General features: G+C 39.8%; 1 protein-coding gene across 6 annotated transcripts in view; it reads left to right on the plus strand.

Annotated features, from left to right (window-relative positions):
* The first annotated feature begins 2,681 nt into the window (after positions 1–2,681).
* INSC (INSC spindle orientation adaptor protein) overlaps positions 2,682–19,878 on the plus strand; it is a 125,752-nt gene continuing 108,555 nt past the window's right edge. Inside the window, exons 1-2 of one of the 6 annotated variants that reach the window (XM_074918279.1) lie at positions 3,873–3,890; positions 4,116–4,210. Coding sequence is in view for 1 of the 6 variants with exons in the window: in XM_074918278.1 (XP_074774379.1) it covers positions 4,109–4,115 (7 nt within the window). In the remaining 5 variants the exon portion in view is untranslated. Of the gene's footprint in view, positions 2,776–3,357; positions 3,429–3,807; positions 4,211–14,971; positions 15,027–19,878 lie in introns of those variants that run through there. The other 5 variants (XM_074918281.1, XM_074918283.1, XM_074918282.1 and 2 more) reach the window with 5 other exon arrangements.

Raw genomic sequence — 19,878 nt, forward strand, 5'->3', positions numbered from 1 at the left:
TAAAGCCAAGGAATGCATTTAATTACATATACTATTCCTTGGGGTCTTCCATGGAGATGTGCTCAAGCTCAGGATATTATCCAGAGCATCAGATTTGAAAACTGCTGAATGAAACTGGGCTAGATCAGATGACTCTGCAAAACTTTCTGTCTTAGCCAAACTTCTCAGATCCTGTCTTTCTTATGAACATATTTCTTAGTGTACCTTTGACATCCAGGCACTCCTGTATCAATCTTGTTAAAAATAAGAAAGAGGTGTTGCCAAGCAAAAAACGAATGGTCTGGCAAAGCAACTCAAGGAATGGTTTGAAGGAGGACTGAGAATCAGAAAGTTGGATTTCTGACTCTTATTTTGCTGGGAGAGTCATGACACACAGGGATAATACATCTTCTCTATGTCACTTATTCATCTAGCAAATTTAGAACATTTTGTGAAAGTAAACCTGCTCAGCTCTCCGTTATATTGGAAAAACATGTGGCACAGGCAGACACGGTTGGGAACCATTCCTGTGTGAGCTCCTTTGAGGACACAGGGCCACCTGTGTATCTGGTGGTCTAAATGGGCATCATGTCCCCAGTGATTGCAGAGGAACCAGGTAATAACACATTTCACTTTTTTTCTCTTTGTGTTTAGGAGGAAAAGTGCCATGTCTAGCTCTGAAAAGTGACAACAGTATTTAATAGACCAAATTACTTGCCTGATGCATTTCAGGAATAAAAAAATTTATCTCAAAGATGCCTATTTTTAGACCTTCATCCCTGGTTAGATCAAGTGACAGTGATCTGGTTTTTGTGCTCCTGATTTCTCTCTCACATGGAGCTGCACATGATCATTTGTAATATCAGAATGCCAACTCACCAAAACTGCAATAAATCAGTTACTGAGAAAATTGTTTGGTCAGACCTAACAGACACCATGAAAAAGCTACTTCCAGAGGAAAGATACTGTTTTTATGTGCTCACATCCTCACACTGTGTACCCTGGCAGAGCCCTAATATAGTCAGTGGGGCTTCATTAATATGTCTCTGGCCAGGATAGACCCTCATAGTTTTAAGTGATATCTACATGAAGAAAGAATAAAATCTGTGACCTTGTATTGGAGAGCACTGATATTAAAACCAGAGATGCTGGCACCCATCAGATTTAATTTAGCGACTTCTCCCTGCAAGCCCAAATGCACTTCACTGACTTCAAGAATTGTTAGGGAAACCCAAAATGTCCAGATGGTGATGGGTCCCTGACAGCCAGAAACTGCTTGCTCTGATGCTTTTAGGGTTCTTGGTTAGAAAGGAGTTAAAACCAGTGCTGCAAGGGAGCTGAAATATTCAGAACAAGAGATTTCCAGAGGGGGCTTTTCTGGCCAGGCAAGGTTGTTTGGGCTTAGCACTTTCAGCTGCTCTTCTGGTCTCTTAAAATGTGAAAAGTGTAGCAAATGTACTGGTCGCAGGGGCTCCCAAGGCATGGCTCACACCATTTGGTATTTGCCCAGTTGAAGCATCCACAAATTTTGGAAGTCAAAGCTGGCTTGCCCTGGGGTTGGAGCAGAGTTGACCAGTTTGGGTGCATGTGCAGCAGCACCCATGTCCTTGATTTGACTACATGCATTAGCTGGGACACAGATGTGCTGCCCTTCTCAGTGCAGTGGAGTCAGGGTTAGTGAAAATGTCTTGCTCTATTTTCGCTGCTGTAATTTCAGCAGAGCAAACACAAAAAGGAACAAAAATCAGGGCTCTATCTCCCCTTAGGGGTTTGCCACAACATGACCCTTGCCTGAGGTAGGACTTGCTATGCTGCCAGGGTTCAAATCCCTATTTCTTTTCAGAGCCATGCATCCTTTGTCACCAGCTCTGTGTCTCCCCTCATGGGGATGGAAGCTTCCTTCTCCAGCTTTTGTTGTGGGGCCGCCAAGGTCCTGGTGCCGCAGGGTCATGTGTGGCCCAGGCTGAGTCTGGGGAGGCGAAAGCAGGAGTCCTAAACAAACATTGGCAAAAATTGATCACCTCTTAATTGCTTTGGGGAATTGAAGGATTGCTGAGGGCAGCCAGACAACTTGTTCAGCGCTCTGCAGCCAGCTGTGTGTACCTGGCAGGGGAGTTAGAACTCACCGAGACTGTACATTTGTGTTTGTCTTATTATTCACTTTACAAAGTGGATCATCTCACATTAATTATTCTTCTCATGTATGTCAAAAGTGATGCACGATTCATAAGTAAGGATATTACATGTGTTGCCTTTGATAGTGCGTAAGTCAGGCAGTGACATGGCACAGACTGCGTTCACATAGTCCTTACTGCAGGGAGAGCTGTGCCGGGGTCGTGCCTGCCGCACACCGAGCTGGTGACCAGGTATCAAAAACTTAAATTCAGAAAGTGTCTTGGAAGCATTTATTGAAAACAAAGCATTTTGCAAGTGCTGTATTTCCAGCCAGTGAGGGCCACATTAGGAATAGCTTTTTTTCTTTTAAGCTAATTTCTGTCCTTAAGAGGAAGCTCCTTCCTTCCTCTCTTCATTTAATTCCTTTGCTGCTTTGACCTTCACCTGTGCAACTCGCTCACTGAAATCCTCTCAGGAGGATCAGTGTCAGCTCTAATAAGCAGGCTGTCACTTTACACCAAACAGAAAGTAAATGTTTCATTTGTTAAATGGGCCAATAGAATACATTGCCTTTTTCTACCATCCTTGGTTTTCTTCTAGGGGAAAGTGTTTTATGTGACTGAAAGTGCACGAAGTGGATTTGAAGCTGCAGATTTAAGTCTCTTGAATGAAGACTGTTATGTAAGACTTTTCTTTATTTATCAGTTGTACTGAAATATGATCTGTGGTACAGCACAGGGTCTGGTCACAATTAATTTTTTTTTGTGTTTCCAGTAAGAAGATAAGGGTTACATTGTGTAAGGAACACTAGGAATTTCTTTTCTTCATCAAGCTGCACAGGAAGGCATGGGGAAAGTAAGGTTATTGCACTGAGCTCTTGGCTGCCGATGCAGGGTGCAACACTGCTTCTTGTTGGGACTTTTGCCATTGACTTGATTACAAGCAGGACAGATTTTCTCTGTCATAGCTTCTTGTTGGTTTTATTTATGGCTCCCCTTCCACTCCTGTCTTGTGCCGACGAGCACAGCCTGTGCTTCTCTACCAGCTTGCACATGTGGGTTAGATTTACACTACTAAGCTTGGAAAGTGTTTGAGATCAGGTGTTGAGGGGAGTAGTTACTTTCTGTGTCTTTCACACAGAAGCTGGTGTTTGGGGTTTGAATGCAACACCTTATGGGGCGCTGGTTTTAAATGATGTTTGACAAACACGAAATAGGTGCACATCACTGGCCAGCCACCATAGTGGAGAGCGCTTGGAGTCAGGAAAAGAAGGTGGCAGCTTCAGCACATGAGAGGAAGGTCATGGCTTTTTTTCCTATGAACCTGAAGGTTATGTAAGTATGGTTGCTTCTGTGGATTTGACTCTGTGGGGTTTTTTTGTAAATTGAAACTAAGCCTTTATGTGGAGCTAGATGACAATGGTGCACCATCCTCCTCTGGCTCTGCAGTGAAACTGTGTGAAACCAGCCTCTCTTGTCATGTAAAGCAAGGCCCCTTGGTGATGCTTTTGAGGGTACTGGCTGCTCAGCTCTTAGGGCAGCTACCAGAGAGTCTTCTTGCTCAATACTGTTTGGAGGTATCTCCACAGCATGCAACAATACTCCATGGTCTCTCCCCTCCACGTGGGCAGTCTCCTTTGAGCTCCTTGAACTTCTCCTGAGTCACTGCTGAACTGTAGGAGCCTTTGCCAACAGAGGCTAAGGGACAGCAAGCTGCTTAGTGCGTGTTACGGGCAGCTTCTCTAGCTTTACCCAGGAAACCAGCTTTTCCCCTCGCTGGCTGTAGAAAGGGGGAGGGTAGGTTGTCTCTTGCTTCTCTGGGCATTCAGATTGTCCTTGTCTTGCGGTCTGCGTAGTCTGGAGACTTTGGGCAAAAATCCCTCTTTGTTAGCACCCTAACTTATGCTCTAAAGAAAGTGTTTGCAGTAACTGAAATAGATATCTGTGAGAATGATTTCAGGATGTTTAAATCTAGCCAAGTGTCCAATATACTATCAGTCTGACTGAGCTTGTGTATGACAGGTATGTATCTGTCTTCTATGCAAGTATCTCTCAATGCAGCAGGAAAGGTCTTGAAAACGTCAAATCCAGAATCCTGCGCTAGGCCCTGCTCCGCAGTGAGTATTCCTAACAGCAAAGAAATGCTTTTGGTGTTGTTGGTTCAGGGTTCTAGTTTTTGTGTTGTACTTTTCCTTGGATGTGCATGATAGATGTGTTTCTAAGGCTGTGACTAGCATAGCTTGGTGAATCTGGTGTTTAGTAGTGGGGTGGTTGTTTTGGCACACTGAAAAAAGAAAGAAGTCCCTACAAAAAGGTGTTAGCTAATCATTAGGATAAAACTCCACCACCAAAACTTCTGGCCATGGCAAAACTGCACCCTAAGCAAAGTACTCTGTGGCCACGAAGCTGCACAGCTTTGAATAATTGACTCTTCAACAATGGCTCGAGTTTGTGTCTCTTCAAGTGAATGGAACTGGAGCCCACAGAATAATTCTCTGTTTAAGCCCAGGTGGAAAGCACAGCTGAGGTAATGAGGCAAAAATGCTTATAAAAAAGAAAAATGTATAGCTTCATTTCCAAGATATCTATGAATTAATTTATTTAAATTGTGTAATTAAAGGTGTGACTGTACAAGCATATACAGAAACGGCAACAGATAATCAGCCTGTAAAATATGTAAGCAATAGATATCTTTCAGCATCTATTACTTGCAAATAAACCTAGAGAAACAAGGTTCTTTTACGTTTAGATCCCATCATGGGAAAGAAGTCAAGTAATTGGTAGACGGTGCAATTCCTTGGTCTTATATTTGGCAAATAGACAACACGCAATTCAAAAGATAATTCAAACTTTATCTTAGATAAAATTTGGTCCATTTCACTCCTTGTGGATGTGAACACAGCTGCTAGTTAGGAAAATGTTCCCTGTGTTCATACAAGGCACCTGTCCGAAGCTTTGCAGGCAGTGTATCCAGTATGCTTCAAGCACTGAAACTGGACAACTGAACACTTGTTAATGTTTAAACAAATCATGATTTATGAACTCAAACTCCTCTATAAATGTTATAATATTTACAGCCTTCTTTGACAGGCTCTGTCCTAGAGCAAGAAGCTGTAGCATGACATAGCACATTTTACATACAGCTAGTCTACTGCAGATCCTGTGTATAGGGATTTTACTACTTATAGGGTCCATATATGAATTAGTAAAAATATAGGTCTTCTTAGCAATTTGTGATCTAAATCTGGGTTTAGGGCCTGGAAAAAATACCCCGGAGGAGGAGATCAGCATCCTCAAATTATCTCATTTAAAATATTTGCAACTTTCTTGGATGGAACACAACTTTACTATCATAATTCAAATTGGGCTTTCTACAATCAGTTGTAAGAAAGCCTACCTGGCCAGAGAATTGCCTTTCTGTTCCATGTGTTAAGGATTAACTGATTTAGTAACTTTAGGACTGCATTTCCCTCCCCTAGCTGTGTTTCTCAGAAAAGCGATGTTGGTAGGCACCCATCGCATTGCAGTCAGTAAGTATGATGGTCTGAGTGCCCTGCTGCAGAGGCACTAGCTGTGCAAAGCAGTAGGACTGCTGGGGAATTACCACAAGAGAACAAATGGACAAACCAAAACCCTAACTGGCTGTACAGTCAATATCAGGTGATTTGGTGAAGAAATGTAAATCGTTGCTCTTTAAATCCAATGTATCATTTTGAAGATAATAATGTACCTGAAATGGGAATAAATCTTAAATATGCTTCCTGGTGAATTGTCCTCTAAGCTTTCATTGCTATTTTATTGTCCTCTACAACTGGAAAGACAATTATCTGGCTTCAAAATGTAGAGTTTGGAGAGAAAGTTTTGCACCTCCTGAATATGTTTAACTTTGGAAGTTAAACTGTCGATGTATGGTTGTGATTATGTACTACATGTACAAACCTACATTTGCACATAATTACCATGTGAGGGGAAAATGTGCTCCCAAGTGTGTGTTGGGATTAATACAGCCAATACCTGTGAGAACTTGTTTCAGCCAAACAGCAGATGCTGTAAATTCCTTAGTAAGTACTTTGGAGTTTGTATTCTTCTCCTGAGTGTATAAACCTGTCCCCTTCCCCACTTCCTTTCTCTAAGATCTCCCTCACCCATCTTCTTTCCCTTTCTGTTTCTAAAACGCCCCCCAAGTCCCCGCTGTCTGGCAATCCAAAAAAAGGGAATAACTTCCCATCGAGACCTTCAGTATAGCTGTGTACCATGAAGATTATCTCATATTGGATGTATTCAGCTCTATAGCAGAAGTTAGTATTTGTACAGTTATTTTCATAATATCCTGCAGGACCCAATATATGTTGCAGAAAGGTCGACAATGAAATAGGCCTGGGTACTATGAACAGGTCCAAAATGATGTAACAGTAAATTGTAGTGCAGGTAAGTGTCTTGTTGGTGTTGAGGGGCAGCAATGTGACAAAAATAGAGTCTTTGTTTTGGCCTGAGCGTCATAGTGATTGTTTTGTACGGATGTGAAAGCAGAGAGAGGATATGCTGTAAATTGCCAGGACTACTATGAAGCCCTTTGCCAATCTGTTAGTGTTGCTTGTTCATAATAAAGTACAAAAATGGCAAAATGGTTTGGTTGTAGTTGTGAACGTGACACTGCTACATCTTGTTTTTAAGCAAAACCAGGACAAATATGCAAAATAGGGAGGATAGAGATGTTGCTTATCTCTCATTTTGATTGTTTAAATTTCTAATGCTTCTGGATCCTCCAAACTACCTTTGTGATGATGGGTGGAAATCGAACCACTGCCTTAGTTTTGATGCTGATCTGAGCATTATAACAATCCAGATGGAGATGAATGAAAATTAAGAAGAAACATACTGGTTGACCCATTAGAGACTCTCATTACAGCACAATTCCTTCTCCAAACTAAAGCTGAAGGTGGAAGGCTGCTCTCTGGGTGCTAAGGGCTGTGTATTTTTTTACTGTACTAATAGGCAAAAGAGTTTATTTTCTTTACAAAATAGTTTAATTCAATTGTCTTTAGGAAATTATTTTAAAACCAACAAAAAAGAAAGCCAAAAGCCCTGTTCTAGAGGTGTAAGTAGAACCTCAGACCCCTGTAATTCCTTTCTAAAAATGATCCTACCCATAAACTCCATAAGGTAAACACTACTTTTCTCTGTCTTTAATTGTAGCTTTTAATGGGAATGGCAGGTACCCACGCTGTAGTGCTCAAGAGCAGTGCCAGAGCTCATGGATCAGTCATTCCATCTCATCAAGAACCCCCGTATGCAGAAAAATGACCTTGTGACAGGATGGGATCCAGATAATATTGTTTTATTTAAGAATATTCTTTTTCTTCCCTAAGTTTCTTGAGTGTTTCCATGGACAAACATGCCATCTAAACAAGGTGCTTGTAAAACATGCATTTTCCTAGAGTGAAGTTATTTCACAAACACCTCATGGCAGATTTTGGAGCCATTTCCATGGAGAGGCTGACAATTGTGCCTAAAGGACAGACAGGAGAATAGTTTGGGATTAATCAGGTTCCCTGTACCTTGTTCTCCTTCATGGTTTCTGCCTTTATGATCCTGCTGGCAGCTCTTGCACATAATGGTATATTGTATGAGGTAATTTCAGCTTTTCTCTCAAATCTTACATTTTTTTGGACACAGCTGGGAAGATGGAATTATTTGTGTCAATCTTGTTAACTTGTTTCCTTTTTCAGCAGAATTTTATTTGCCATTGTCCAAACCTGAACACAAGAAGCTATGTCACAAAATAATAGTAAATAATACTTAAAACAAAAACATTGTTCAGCACTGTGAATCTCTGTACCATTTGCCAAAGGCAGTATACAGTTTAATAGGCTTTGAAAATAGAAACACTAAATTAATCAGATCTATGTCTATGGAAAATAAATGAGGCAATTCTTATCACATGAATAAATTGTTCCTTTAGAATATTGTTTTGCACCATTATTGCTTCAAGTACCATTTATGTAATCTGCTAATGAAAGGCCTCTGTAACAGCTAGCACACCAGGTAGGGAAAAGGCTCAAAATTTTGAATTCCTTTCGAAAGCAAATACAGTGTGTCAGAAAGGAGAGGAGAAGGGGAAAAAGAGAAGAGTTAGAACTCATTTTTTTGAATAACGGTAGTGAAATAGCCAGGGGAGAAAAGGTATTATAAAAGGATAATATGTAAAGAGTTTTTCACACTGCCTCAAGTTTTCTTTGTTAAAAATGTTTTCAAGTAGTCTAGAGCTTTTTTCAATTTAAAATACTTTCTGTTCCTCACCCAGCCCAGCCTAGGCACCTCCAAAATAAATTGAAGGAATGGGCTCAGGGGTAATTGGTTTGAAGAAAGTGAGATGGGGATGCAAAAGAGGGAATAATGCTGCTCAAAGGAGGGAACTGACCCATCACGATGCTGTAAAAGTATTCTTTTAGCTTTCAGTTGTATTAACTCGGTTGCTTTATTAGTTATCCATACAAATAAAAGTAACTATAACTCTAGATTTTTGAGAAATAATGAAGTGTGACTCTATGTGCCAAATCAATCTGTTCATTACTTGTTATAGATTTGATTCCATAAACAAAGTGCCCATCAGTGGAGATGAGATCATATCTTAAATGCCAGACAAACTCTGTAATGGCTCCAGGTCTCTCTAAGCAAGGCTGGCCTCCCTTGACCTGGCTGCTACTTTTGGAAAGAAAATTTTGAGTTGGTGCCTGTTCCTCTCTTTTTTTCCTTTTTTTTTTTTTTTTTTTTTAAATTTTCCTTCTGTCCAGAAGAAAGCACAAAGAGCACACACCAGAGTTTCATGGAGGGGAGACCTGTATTTGTCTCAATCTCTGATTCATTGAGGCTGAGCTGCTTCATGATTTCCAGTAAAAACAGAAAAGTACATTTGTGATAAAGGCTTTTTATTTTTATTTTGATTGCTGTGGGGTTTAATTGCCTCAAACTGGGGCCAGCCTTCACTCTGTCTTGCAGTTAAGTAACTCTGGCATTTATGATGGCTTGCAATTATCGTGCAAACTATCATTTTTCCATTTCAAAATTTACCCTTTCTTCGTGCTCACTGCATTATCTAAGATACCACAATGATGTGCATCTTGAGAAAAAGGAAATGGCTGTGGCACATGACATACTGTGGTGTGGTGAGTGTAGGGAAATGTATTTTGGGGGTTTCTGTGATAACTGTTCTTATGAAAATTTGGCTCCATAAGTGTCTGAAGAGATAATTTGGTTCATTGCACATACTGTAATGCCTTTTCTAGGAAGGCTTCAGCTATTCATTTTTAAGTGATTTATACATATGTGTAGGAGGTAAATTGTAGCAAAAATAATTTAGCGAATTCTCAAACTCTCATTTAGTCACAGGCACACAGAAGAACTGGATCCAGGAGTCAAAAAGGATCAATGTATTTTTCTAAGTAGGCAGTGGTCTCAAACACTGAAGTTAAAACAGGTGTGCAAGGAGATCACTTCCCACAGGAACTGCTAAAACAGGAGACTGGCAGTGCCAGACCTGTGAAAACTGCTGTGCTGGTATTTGTTTGTTCTGGTTTGCTCTTTGGCTTCCTGGAATTTGTAGAGTTTGAACTCAGATATGTGGTACCTACAAATGAAGCAAGAATAAATTCCTATCTTCCCTTTTTGTTAGAGGTTTGCTATTTATTTTTTCAGGCAATACACAATCTGCATATGACACACCGCAAGTGGGAAGCTGGGGATTTTGTCATTGTCTGATCTCTGATGTGGTGGGTTCCTGATGGCTTTAGTGCTGTGGAAACTGGGGGATATTTACAGATGGATTTGGATGTGTAAGATCTCTGCAAAAATAGATGCAATTTTAACATAGACTTACGCAAGAGGCATATAAATTCTTCTGCCTTTTGCAATAGAATTAACTAGGGATGTTGAAAAGATATGTCAGTCTCTTTTTGCCAGAAGCTTTGGGGGAGAACTACAATACAGCCTTTTGAGTTTGACAACTTTCTACTCTTGTAGAGCTAATCTGTCAAGCTAATTTTTTAAATAATAATAAGAGACAAACTTTTCATAGGGATGTTGATTAATAGGTTATTATACAGAAGTAGTGCAAGACCACTGTTTGTTGGTTTATTTTTCTAGTGTTAACAGATGTACCAATAACCATGTTCAAACCCTTTGATAGCTTGATGTGCTGGGATGGCCAAAGACTTCAGCTTTTCTTTTTGTTCTTTCATGACAGAGCCTTTCATGGCTTCGGGACAGCTAGTAAACACTTGCTTCATTCCACGTAAAGGGTGGAATCAGCTGTGTTTATTGTTGAACAATATAGTGTTGATTTGGGGAAGAAGAGACTAAACGCAGCAGGGAAATAAAATCCTGTCTGTGAGGACAGGATTGTCTGTTTGGCAGCCCATCTAATACAGGAAGTCTTGTCTCCTCAAAGTCTTTTGGAGTTCAGGGCATGCCTGTCTTGGGTTCACTCTGCTTTCCTATGTCTGTAATGTTTTCAGGATCTGTCCGTGTTTGTCCTGGTCTGTTCTGTGGCTTTGCTCATCTTGTGCCTTGCCTCAGGGAGGGGAGGCTGCAACCCCTTCCTGCAGCAGCACCACAGCCAAAGACCTCTCCCAAAGACCACACACGGTGTTTTATGTAGCTTCTGCTGTAATAAAGCAAATAAGCAGCCACCCATGTAGGACTTCAAAGAGCTTTTTGTTTTGTCCGAGTGGCAGTTTTAATAGTGTGTTAGTACGCTGTGTGCCTGTCTAATATTAATGAGAGAAAAGCAGGACACAAAACTTATATTTCATAATGGCTTTAGTGGTGCCTTGAAAGGTGGGAAGATTAAAGTGAATTGCTCTGCAAATTAATTTATGCAGTTAATGATATATATGTTTACATGAAAAGTGGTTAGACTTGAAGTGGTTTCTTAACGTCTTTATGAAAATTCAGTGGATGGCCAGTTAATAGATAAATTATTGATAAAATGATGAAAAGGCTGCATAGTAGAAATTTGTTAACTATGAGTGAAAGAAGATTCAGTTCTGTAGGTAGGTCTTTAATCTCTTGGATACTTAAGAGCTCTCTTGGAGCCATATGAAAAGGTTTTATGCTTGGCAAACTTAGCACAAAAGTGTCTGGTGTATCAGTTTTACAGTGAGAGGAGCAGGATCCCAGGGAGGCCAGAAACCTCCAAGGTGTTACTGCTAAAATCAGTTATTGCCTTTCTGTACAAGTACGCAGCATGCGTGGAGCAAAAAAAGCCCCCTCTGCCTCCTACTCTCTGTTTATGAAGTCTGCGAAACAAGAGGGGGAAAATTACCTTTATCTAGTCAAAGAAGTAGCTTCGTCCATTCTTGTACCCCTTTGAAACAAAAAGAAGCTAGACGTGGCTCTGATTCAGTGCTAGTTGAGTGCAGTTCCTCCTCAGACTGTGAGCACTGCTTTGTAGCATTGCCCTCAAATGCTGTGCAAATGGATTAAAACCACTGCACAAAGATATTAAAATATAAGCAGTGAGAGGACTTTTGAGGGGACTATGGCTTGTCTGCATTAAAATATTCTGAAATAATGAAAGCAAAGGACTTAAGTGAAATTGTTTGAACTCTGAGCAGTTGGCCAAGCTTCAATGAAAGTGAGCTCCGACAGGAATCTGTCATCATTCAGTGCTGATCAATATTGATATACTGCAGTCCCTGTTTATGGCATGAAAAAATAAATAGGATATTGCTAAAAGAAAGCTTATGGTACCGCTACAAAAACTGTTAGGCCTCACTGTATGTAGCTGTCGTTTATTATGGTGCTATTGCAGAAAAGTCAAGACTTTAAATTGCCGCTAGAAACTGTAGGCAAAATTGTAGTTAGATTGTTTCATTTTTAATGTTGCAGTATCAGGAAAATATTCTCTGGTCCAACAAATCTTTTGGTGATGAAAAGAAGTGTTTGTGCTGACAAGGAGTCAGTAGGTTCACTTGATAAATAAGGTTCACAGTAGTGGACCACTGCATTTATTCTGGAGAGCTCTTATCAGTCCTTTGGGAGGTGAGTGTGGGATGAAGTTCTCTTTGAGCATTGCAATGCCAGTTGCTACAGTGAAAACGCTGTCTCTGGTGTGAAGGATCTGTGCTTTCTAGTGGTATATACGAAATAAGACATTTCTTCTTGGGTAGTCAAGAGATTAATATATGGCAGTCTGGGATTTCATGGCCAAATACGCGTACTCATGCTGTTCTGTGCACCTGCAGTAGGTGTGAAGCTCTCGGGAAGTTTTGGAGTACTGCGTTTTAGAGTACTGTATCTCTGCAGTAAGTATGCTCCACTTCCAAAGGGCCGGAGCTACTGTAGCTCTATCGTACACACATACACTGGGATTTCCAGCATTACTGCTGCATGGCACGGGACCAACAATATTGGGATGTTTCATGTATTAATAGGCTTATTGTGTGTTGGGAGATCCTAGATTAATGGAAGGATTTCCCAAAAGTTCTGTGCACAATGAATCCCTTCTTTATGCATGGGGATCTTAGTCCTGCGTGTGTTTTGGATTTGTTTTACAAGGTAAAGATGAGTTGGTGTGGTGGGCTGGCACTAGAACTTGGCAGGTTTTGGTGGTGTCTCTCAGTGAGTGAGTGTCACAAATTCATGTTTGCAAACAAGGCTTATACTAACCTGATTTTTTTTTTTTTTTAAATTTAAAGGAATGGAGACAGTCTTCTGTACTTTCATATGTTGGTTCTTTTTTCCTAGTACCTTTCTACTGGTAGTGTGTGTTATCAGTTTTGATGTTCAAAACACCTGTTTGTACAAATAATTTCTGTATAGGATAATATTTTAGAGAATCAGAGGCTGAATGATGAAAAGGCAGATGCTTGTCAGCCAACATGCTGTCATCGCCACAATGTGCCGACACCTCATTCATGAGTTAAAACATTGTCCCCCTGACAGATGCATAGCCCTTGCATTGCCCCTCGTCACCAAAAAGGATAGTCTGTGCAGGGACTCGTTGGGGTATTGGTAAAGAATGAGACAAGGTTGCACAGAACCAAAAACAGCCTCAATTTGCCAGCCCTTGTTTTTCTTTATTTCTAAACAGTAAGTTAATATTTATCTGAGTTTGAGTTGTGATATCATTGCCCCATGTTTAACTTCTTATTCACAAGATCCTCTACACTCATGTGCTGTTTTTCTTCTGTGTAAATCTATATTGCCATTTGCAAGACCATCATTTACCTACAACTGTGTATTTTGGTACTATTCATTGCAACACATCCAAAGACTTGGTTGCTATGCATTGTGTTTCTAGTATGAAAGCTGTATAAATCTGTACAGCATATTGCTCTGGCTCATTTTATCATCTGAAATAGATTGCCAACTGCAATCTGTGTATATTTAATTTGTCTAAAAAACGTGTTGGCCAAATTTTCACATCTTAGAGTTATTCAATTTACCCTAATGGTCTTTAACTGAGAGTTATGCTCACACAATGGACGATAAAATAGACTGAAAATTTTTCTCAGGGCTATTAAATTTTTGAACTTGAGTTCTCATCCACTCCAGAAAATAGTTTTCTGTGTGTCCTGTATACCTATCAAATCTGGCAACCAGAAGCTAGATTTGTTGAGACTACTGGAAGATGAAGGAATAGTATAAAGCAAGAAATGATGAGGGGAATGTGACTGTTACTAATCTAGAGTGACTGGAGTGCTGGATGACCATCTTGTGTCTAAGTGACATCATGTCAAAAGCATAACTGTGCTGAGGCAACCCAGGAGAAGCAGACTTCTGCATCTGCTCAGCAACAGCACTTTGCTAGATAATACACTGTAGTTATTCCCTCCTTAGAGCTCGAGGGGAAACCAAAGCTTTCAGACACTGTATTTCTGTTCTTGACTCTTTTATATACCTTCTCCCCCCCCCCATCCAACCCCAAACCAAAGCAACCCCCCAAGCCCTAATGTATTTAAGGACATAGTTAATAACTAAGCATTCCTAAAGAGTCTAATGCATACACTTGGCATGAAGGTGGACCACATAAAACAACCGAGAAACCTGTACTGAAAACCATTTCACTGTGCTAAATATGAAGGGGCAATCCAAGGAAGTTTCATTTTGGTGTAGTTTATCGACTAAACAGGCAGGACAAAGGCAAGTGAAAGGGAAGAATAGCCCTCTACTATTTCAATTATTTTTTTGGTAGAACATAACATAAGCAGCAACTTTTTTATTTGACAAAGAACATGCTCAAATGTTAATGAAATAAACTGAGTTTAAGTATATGCACTGTATCTTCCTGGCTAGACGTGCATTTTGCTGAATCAGGGTGTGACTCATTGGGCTGTATGAGAACCAGGGACAGAACTGAACTGGTGTTCTAACCAGAAAACCACATCTGTCCAGAAAAATGTGTCACTTCCAAATGAACTACTAGGGGCAGCTGCTTCCAACCAGCCCTTAAGGCAGGTGTGCTGTGCAGCCATTCCCTACGAGGTGTTAAAAAAATGGTTTGAGTCTAAGCAGTTGCATAAGGGGCATGTTCTTCTCAGTATTATTCTTACTAAAAGTTTCTGTACCAGGTTTCTCTTTAATTTCTTCAAGAGCTATGTCAAAGTAGAAATCACTTTATGCATTGTACTGGAGAAGCAGCAGCTGTGCTGAGACGAGTCTCGGGTGACCCATGTTCCAAATGCAGGCTGTATGGAGAGGTTAAAGGCAAGCGCCAAAGGACAATGCAACTAATTTCAGTGAAGATTCACAAGCAGCTTAGATGAGAAGTGCTGAGGTTGCTGGCCCTAATGTAGCAAAGCACTTAAGCAGGTGTCAGGTTTTAAACATGTGAGGTTTTTCATTTTGGTTCCTATGAACATCCCTAAGTACTCAGCTGGACTGGGATCCTGGCAGGACTGACACCCTGGATATCCTTACATGTTAAGCAGTGTAAGTTAAAGGAAGAATTTCTTTGGATTTGGAGCTTTTCCTTAAATAAAACATAGGTATACTATTTCCCTTTTGATTGTTCTTTTTGTGTGTGAAAGTTTACTGTATTTTATAATATTTAATATTCTACATTCTCTTGCTATTAGATATGCAAACATGGTTAAAGAGCTTGAAATAACAACAACAAAACCCACGAAACTTAAACCAACAGAAACCACTCCTACTTCAGAGCTTTGAGACTGGCCATAAATTGCAATTATTTTTAAGATAAGTCATTGCAGAGAAGGATTTATTCATATTCTGGCCTGCAAAAAAGAGGTGAGTTTGAGAGCTATATTTGCAAAAGATAAAGCCAAAGATAAAGCACGTTTAGCAACAGCTGAGCTTATGCTTTTCCTTTGAAACAAAATGTGTTCAGGTAAGAACTCACAGTTAACAGCAAACCATTATAAATAAGGTATTAGTTATACTAGAAAATGAAGGCTGTTGAGACTGTTTTTTCTTATGTTTCGTGATTGCATTACATGCACATCTGCCTCTTTGGTGATGATACCTTCTTCTTTTGTAAAGTTTCTTCATTCTGTTTTTATGTATTATTGAAGAAGGGATTGAGAGGCTCGATGGCAAATACTGTATGCAATGAATCTTTCAAAAGGTATTACTTGTTTGCTAATAGCCATCAAATGACCCTTCAGCGTAGAACAACATCTGTTCCTTCTGTTCGATGAGAAGCAAGCTGAAGCAAGGCTGGGAGAGCTGTCACAATCCAGGCAGCAGAGCTGGGCTGTGCTTGCCCAGTTTGTGCTGTCATAGCTTGTGGGTTTCCTGTTCTTCTGAAACAGATTTTTACACATTAGTTCAGGGTCTCTTTTGGCCTGGAGGGAGGAGAATGCAACAGTTTTTCAGTGCAGAGGAAAACTATTCAGGCAGAGGGGTCTTGTTCCAGCTTTAGGTACTCTGTCTTCCCAGCTAATGGGGAGATAGCTGGACTTCAGCAGTTTTCAGTACTGGAAACTGGGCCAAGGAAGAAACCAGAGGGGATATGATTTCAGAAAGAATTTTACTTAATTTAAAAAAAAAAAAAATCTTTATAACAATTAAATGCTGATCTTTTGGAAATGAGCACCATTACTCCAGCCAGATGGATGTGAACTTGTAATTCCAAAAGCAGACCAAATAAATTGGCCCCAAAATACGATACTGGTTGCCTCAGTCATATCACGGACTTGCCTATTATTTTGAGGTTGTGTAGATTTTCAAAAGGGCTGAATTGGCCCCTTCATTTCTCTTCTAAAAGTTCCATTTTGGTAAGGAAACGTGATGTCAGCTTACATTCCTTGTTCCAGTGGAAGTAAAAGGAATTGAGTCGACTTTCAGCATTATGCCAACTGCTGGCCAATGCTTGAGTTTAATAATATCTGATATTCCAGTGGTATCCAAACTGGTAGGCAGGATAGGGTTCACAAGAACTGTAAAATAGGTAGAGCCATGCACTATTCATCCCCTTCCTGGTAAGCCTTTTAATTCAAATATGGTAAATGTCTCTTGGAGAAATTTTTTTGACCTTAGCACTGCTAGTTTGTCTTTGTTCAGGTTACTGAAGAGGGAGCATGTGGAAGATGTGGCAGTCTCTTGGGCAATATGTAGGTTTTCGGTTTTGTTTTTGTTATTTTTTTTCTTTTAGGAGCAGTATGTCTGTGCTCCATGCAGTATAGAGATGCAATGTGCCCATGCAGGGTTAAAGCATTTGCTACTCTCCTGCTCCCCACTCTGCAAGCCTGCAGTGAGCAAAGATGCACTCAACAGTCCTACAGATAGCTTGAAAAAGTGGCTTGTAGGATAAATGTCTGCTTGTTTATCAGGATGAATTAGAAGACAGAAAAGTAAATGCCATGTCTAAGTACTGAGTTGTGAAAAACAAATTGAACTTTACATCTATATTACATTAATCCGCTGGCTTCTTTGTTCTTGATTTATAGTTTTGAAAACTAATTTTAAATGTTAATGTGAGTATTTTTGTCACATAATCTGAAGGAACAGTTTATGCTTCTAAAGGGAAGGATTTCTTCTTATTCACTGTTTGGGTCATCGGATTACTTTTAGATTTCATGGTCTTAAACATGCTTGTAACTGTTAAAGATGAGGTGAACATCAGAACTAAAATCGCAGTCACTGACTGAAAATGAATGTTGCCTTTGTTCACAGTGATAAGGATATCTGTTTTTATTTTAAGTCAGACTACTTAAGTTATAGTAGTAATTAATATGGTGTTTTACTAATCATGAAATGTCAATTGATTTATCAGCTGGATGTTTTGTGTGATCAGAGTCCTTTGTAACACACAGCTCACAGTAAATAGTTCCTAAAAATTGTGGGTAAAGTTGCAAAACTTTCAGAAAAGCAGCTGAATGTTTTTCTGCTTTGTGACATCTCTTCAAATTATTCTGATTCAAAAATTATTTTTCATGTACCATAGTTAATAGTGACAACACAAATGACTTTTTTTTTAAACTAGTTTGGTGCTGATAAATTCTCAATATTTATAAAATTTAAACTGTATATCCTGAAGAGGACTTTCTGAATTATACAGTTTCAGCCTGTGCCCTGATTCTACTGAAAAGCAGCTTTTCATTTCCACTTACTGGCCCTATGCTGCAAGATAAGACCAGTGTACAGGGAAAAGGAAGCATTGCATTTACAACTGAGCTTTCTGTGTAGGGAAGTGGTACCCAGACATGCTGTTTTCCCCAGGGATGGTTTGTTGCATTACATATCCTGAATTCTAGTTCACTGCCTACTTCAGGATAGATTATAAAAATTTCAGAGAAAGTACCGTAGCTAGAAATGGACATTAATGAACCTGGGCTGTAGCACAGTATTGTTAGATGCTAGCTGTCTATGGCAGGGAGAGTGAGCCATATTTTCAGCTGGTGTAACCTGGCACTGCTCCATGATTGCCATCTCTTGTTGGCATCCATGCTGTCTTCCAGTAAAACACAAACTGTTGATTCACTGTAGGTTATGTTCTTAATGAATCTATACTACAACGTTATATTATGCTTCAGAAGAGTAATTTTCCAATTCACACAACAGATGTGTGTTTTGCACAATCCTTGAGTCTGTATATTTGACCCAGAAAGCGAGTGTTCATCAAACTTTAAAAATATTTCGGATTCTTTTTCTTATGTTTTCTTTATTTAAAAATCTGATCCCCTGATTCTGATTTGATTCCTTGAGAGATGTTCTTCCAGATCTGCTTCATGACATCTATTTTCTTTTGGAGAGAAAAAAAAAAAAAAAAAGAAAACTTGTTTGCAGGAATTGAATGGGCTGTTGATCATTAACTATCTTCAGAAGACATCTGGAGTCCTACTGATAGATTAAACATGTAGAAAATGTATATGCAAGACCTTTGCTGTTATCTGAAAGAAACTTAGAAAATATTATAGGGAGCAATGTTTGAAGGCTGTCTGAGTTATACGCTTTCCCAGGTTTTGCAGTTGGTAAAGGAAACCTGTTCGAAGAGTCAAGCACAGGAAGAATTAAAACTAGGTCAACCTGTTCTCAAAGATCAGGATCTGAGTAATTTGCAAATGTCAACTTTCTTCGTATAAAGGAAATATACCACCAAGCATACACTGCACACAGGATTTAAACTTGTCTTTTCAGCCCAAATGCAAGGGAATTTGAAGGCGTTGATTGAACCAATAGTGGACTGACCTTTTGGTATTTAATTTTTTCTGACCCTTGTTTGTTACAGGCCAGGTGGGATGTTTCAGGATGTGTGTCTGGTGGTTTTTTTGAAGGCGGTATTTATTATGTGTCAAAAAAAATCATTCTTCTATCGTGTGATGGAGCAAGCAGTTGCAAAGGTTGATGCCATAGCAGTGGCAGACTGAAACATGTTCTTTTCTGTTTCTTGGACTTGTGTCGTTATCTGTACCAGTTTAATGCATTGATGTGTTAACTGTGAGGGTAACCAAAGCCTGCTCCTGTGAGACTGTAGCCACTAATACCAGGGGAAGCTGAGGACTGGGGTTATATTTTCTTTAAAAGCCATGGTATTTAGTGCCTGTCTGTCTTGGAGCCTAAAAAGTTTACATATATTGGATTCTGGAGCTGCTGTCTCAAAACTTAGTACTGTAATGACAAATTTACTCCTTGCCTGTTGGAACAGGCTTTAGTTTTGGTTGTTTCTGTTTAGAACAGAAAGAAAATGAAGATAGAAGAACATCCAACCTGTGCTGGAGACTTTGGTTTCCTTTGCTGCACGGTGGATTACATCAAGGTGTCTATGTGCTAGAGGCTGCACTTGCATAAGGGTTTGAAGGTTTCTGCTGACACTGTGATGCTTGTGTCATAGTCAAGATGACACAGGTGAGCAAAGTCACTGTTATCTCTAGAGCACTGTGCTCCCCAGGAAAGCGGAGCTGGACACACCTAGGCAAACAGAAGTAGTGAAGATGGTGATGTGGCTGCTTTAGTCCCTCTGCACACAGTGCTTACGCATTTACGTGAAATCCCACTGGAGAAGGTCTGAACAGTTGCAATAGCTATACTGAGAAAAGAAAGGCAGAACGTGAGCTTGAAACATTATTTCATAGTGATTTGTGTGTATTTGATCTATTGTGTCTTAAGAAACACACCTTTGACTTTTCTAGGTCTGATTCCTATCCCTTGAGGTTTCTCCTTCTGCCTCTCCCACACTACAAGTATTCTGCCAAATCCAGAATAACATGAAAGTAAGAAAATATACTGTGTCTATACTGAGGAAGTGGTTTCCTTAGAAATGGTAACCATATGAAAACTATAAATGCTGATACTGAAACTATAGTTGAATATACGGATGTGG

The sequence above is a fragment of the Athene noctua genome, chromosome 14 (genome assembly GCF_965140245.1).
Source record: "Athene noctua chromosome 14, bAthNoc1.hap1.1, whole genome shotgun sequence".
NCBI classification, from domain to species: Eukaryota; Metazoa; Chordata; class Aves; order Strigiformes; family Strigidae; genus Athene; species Athene noctua.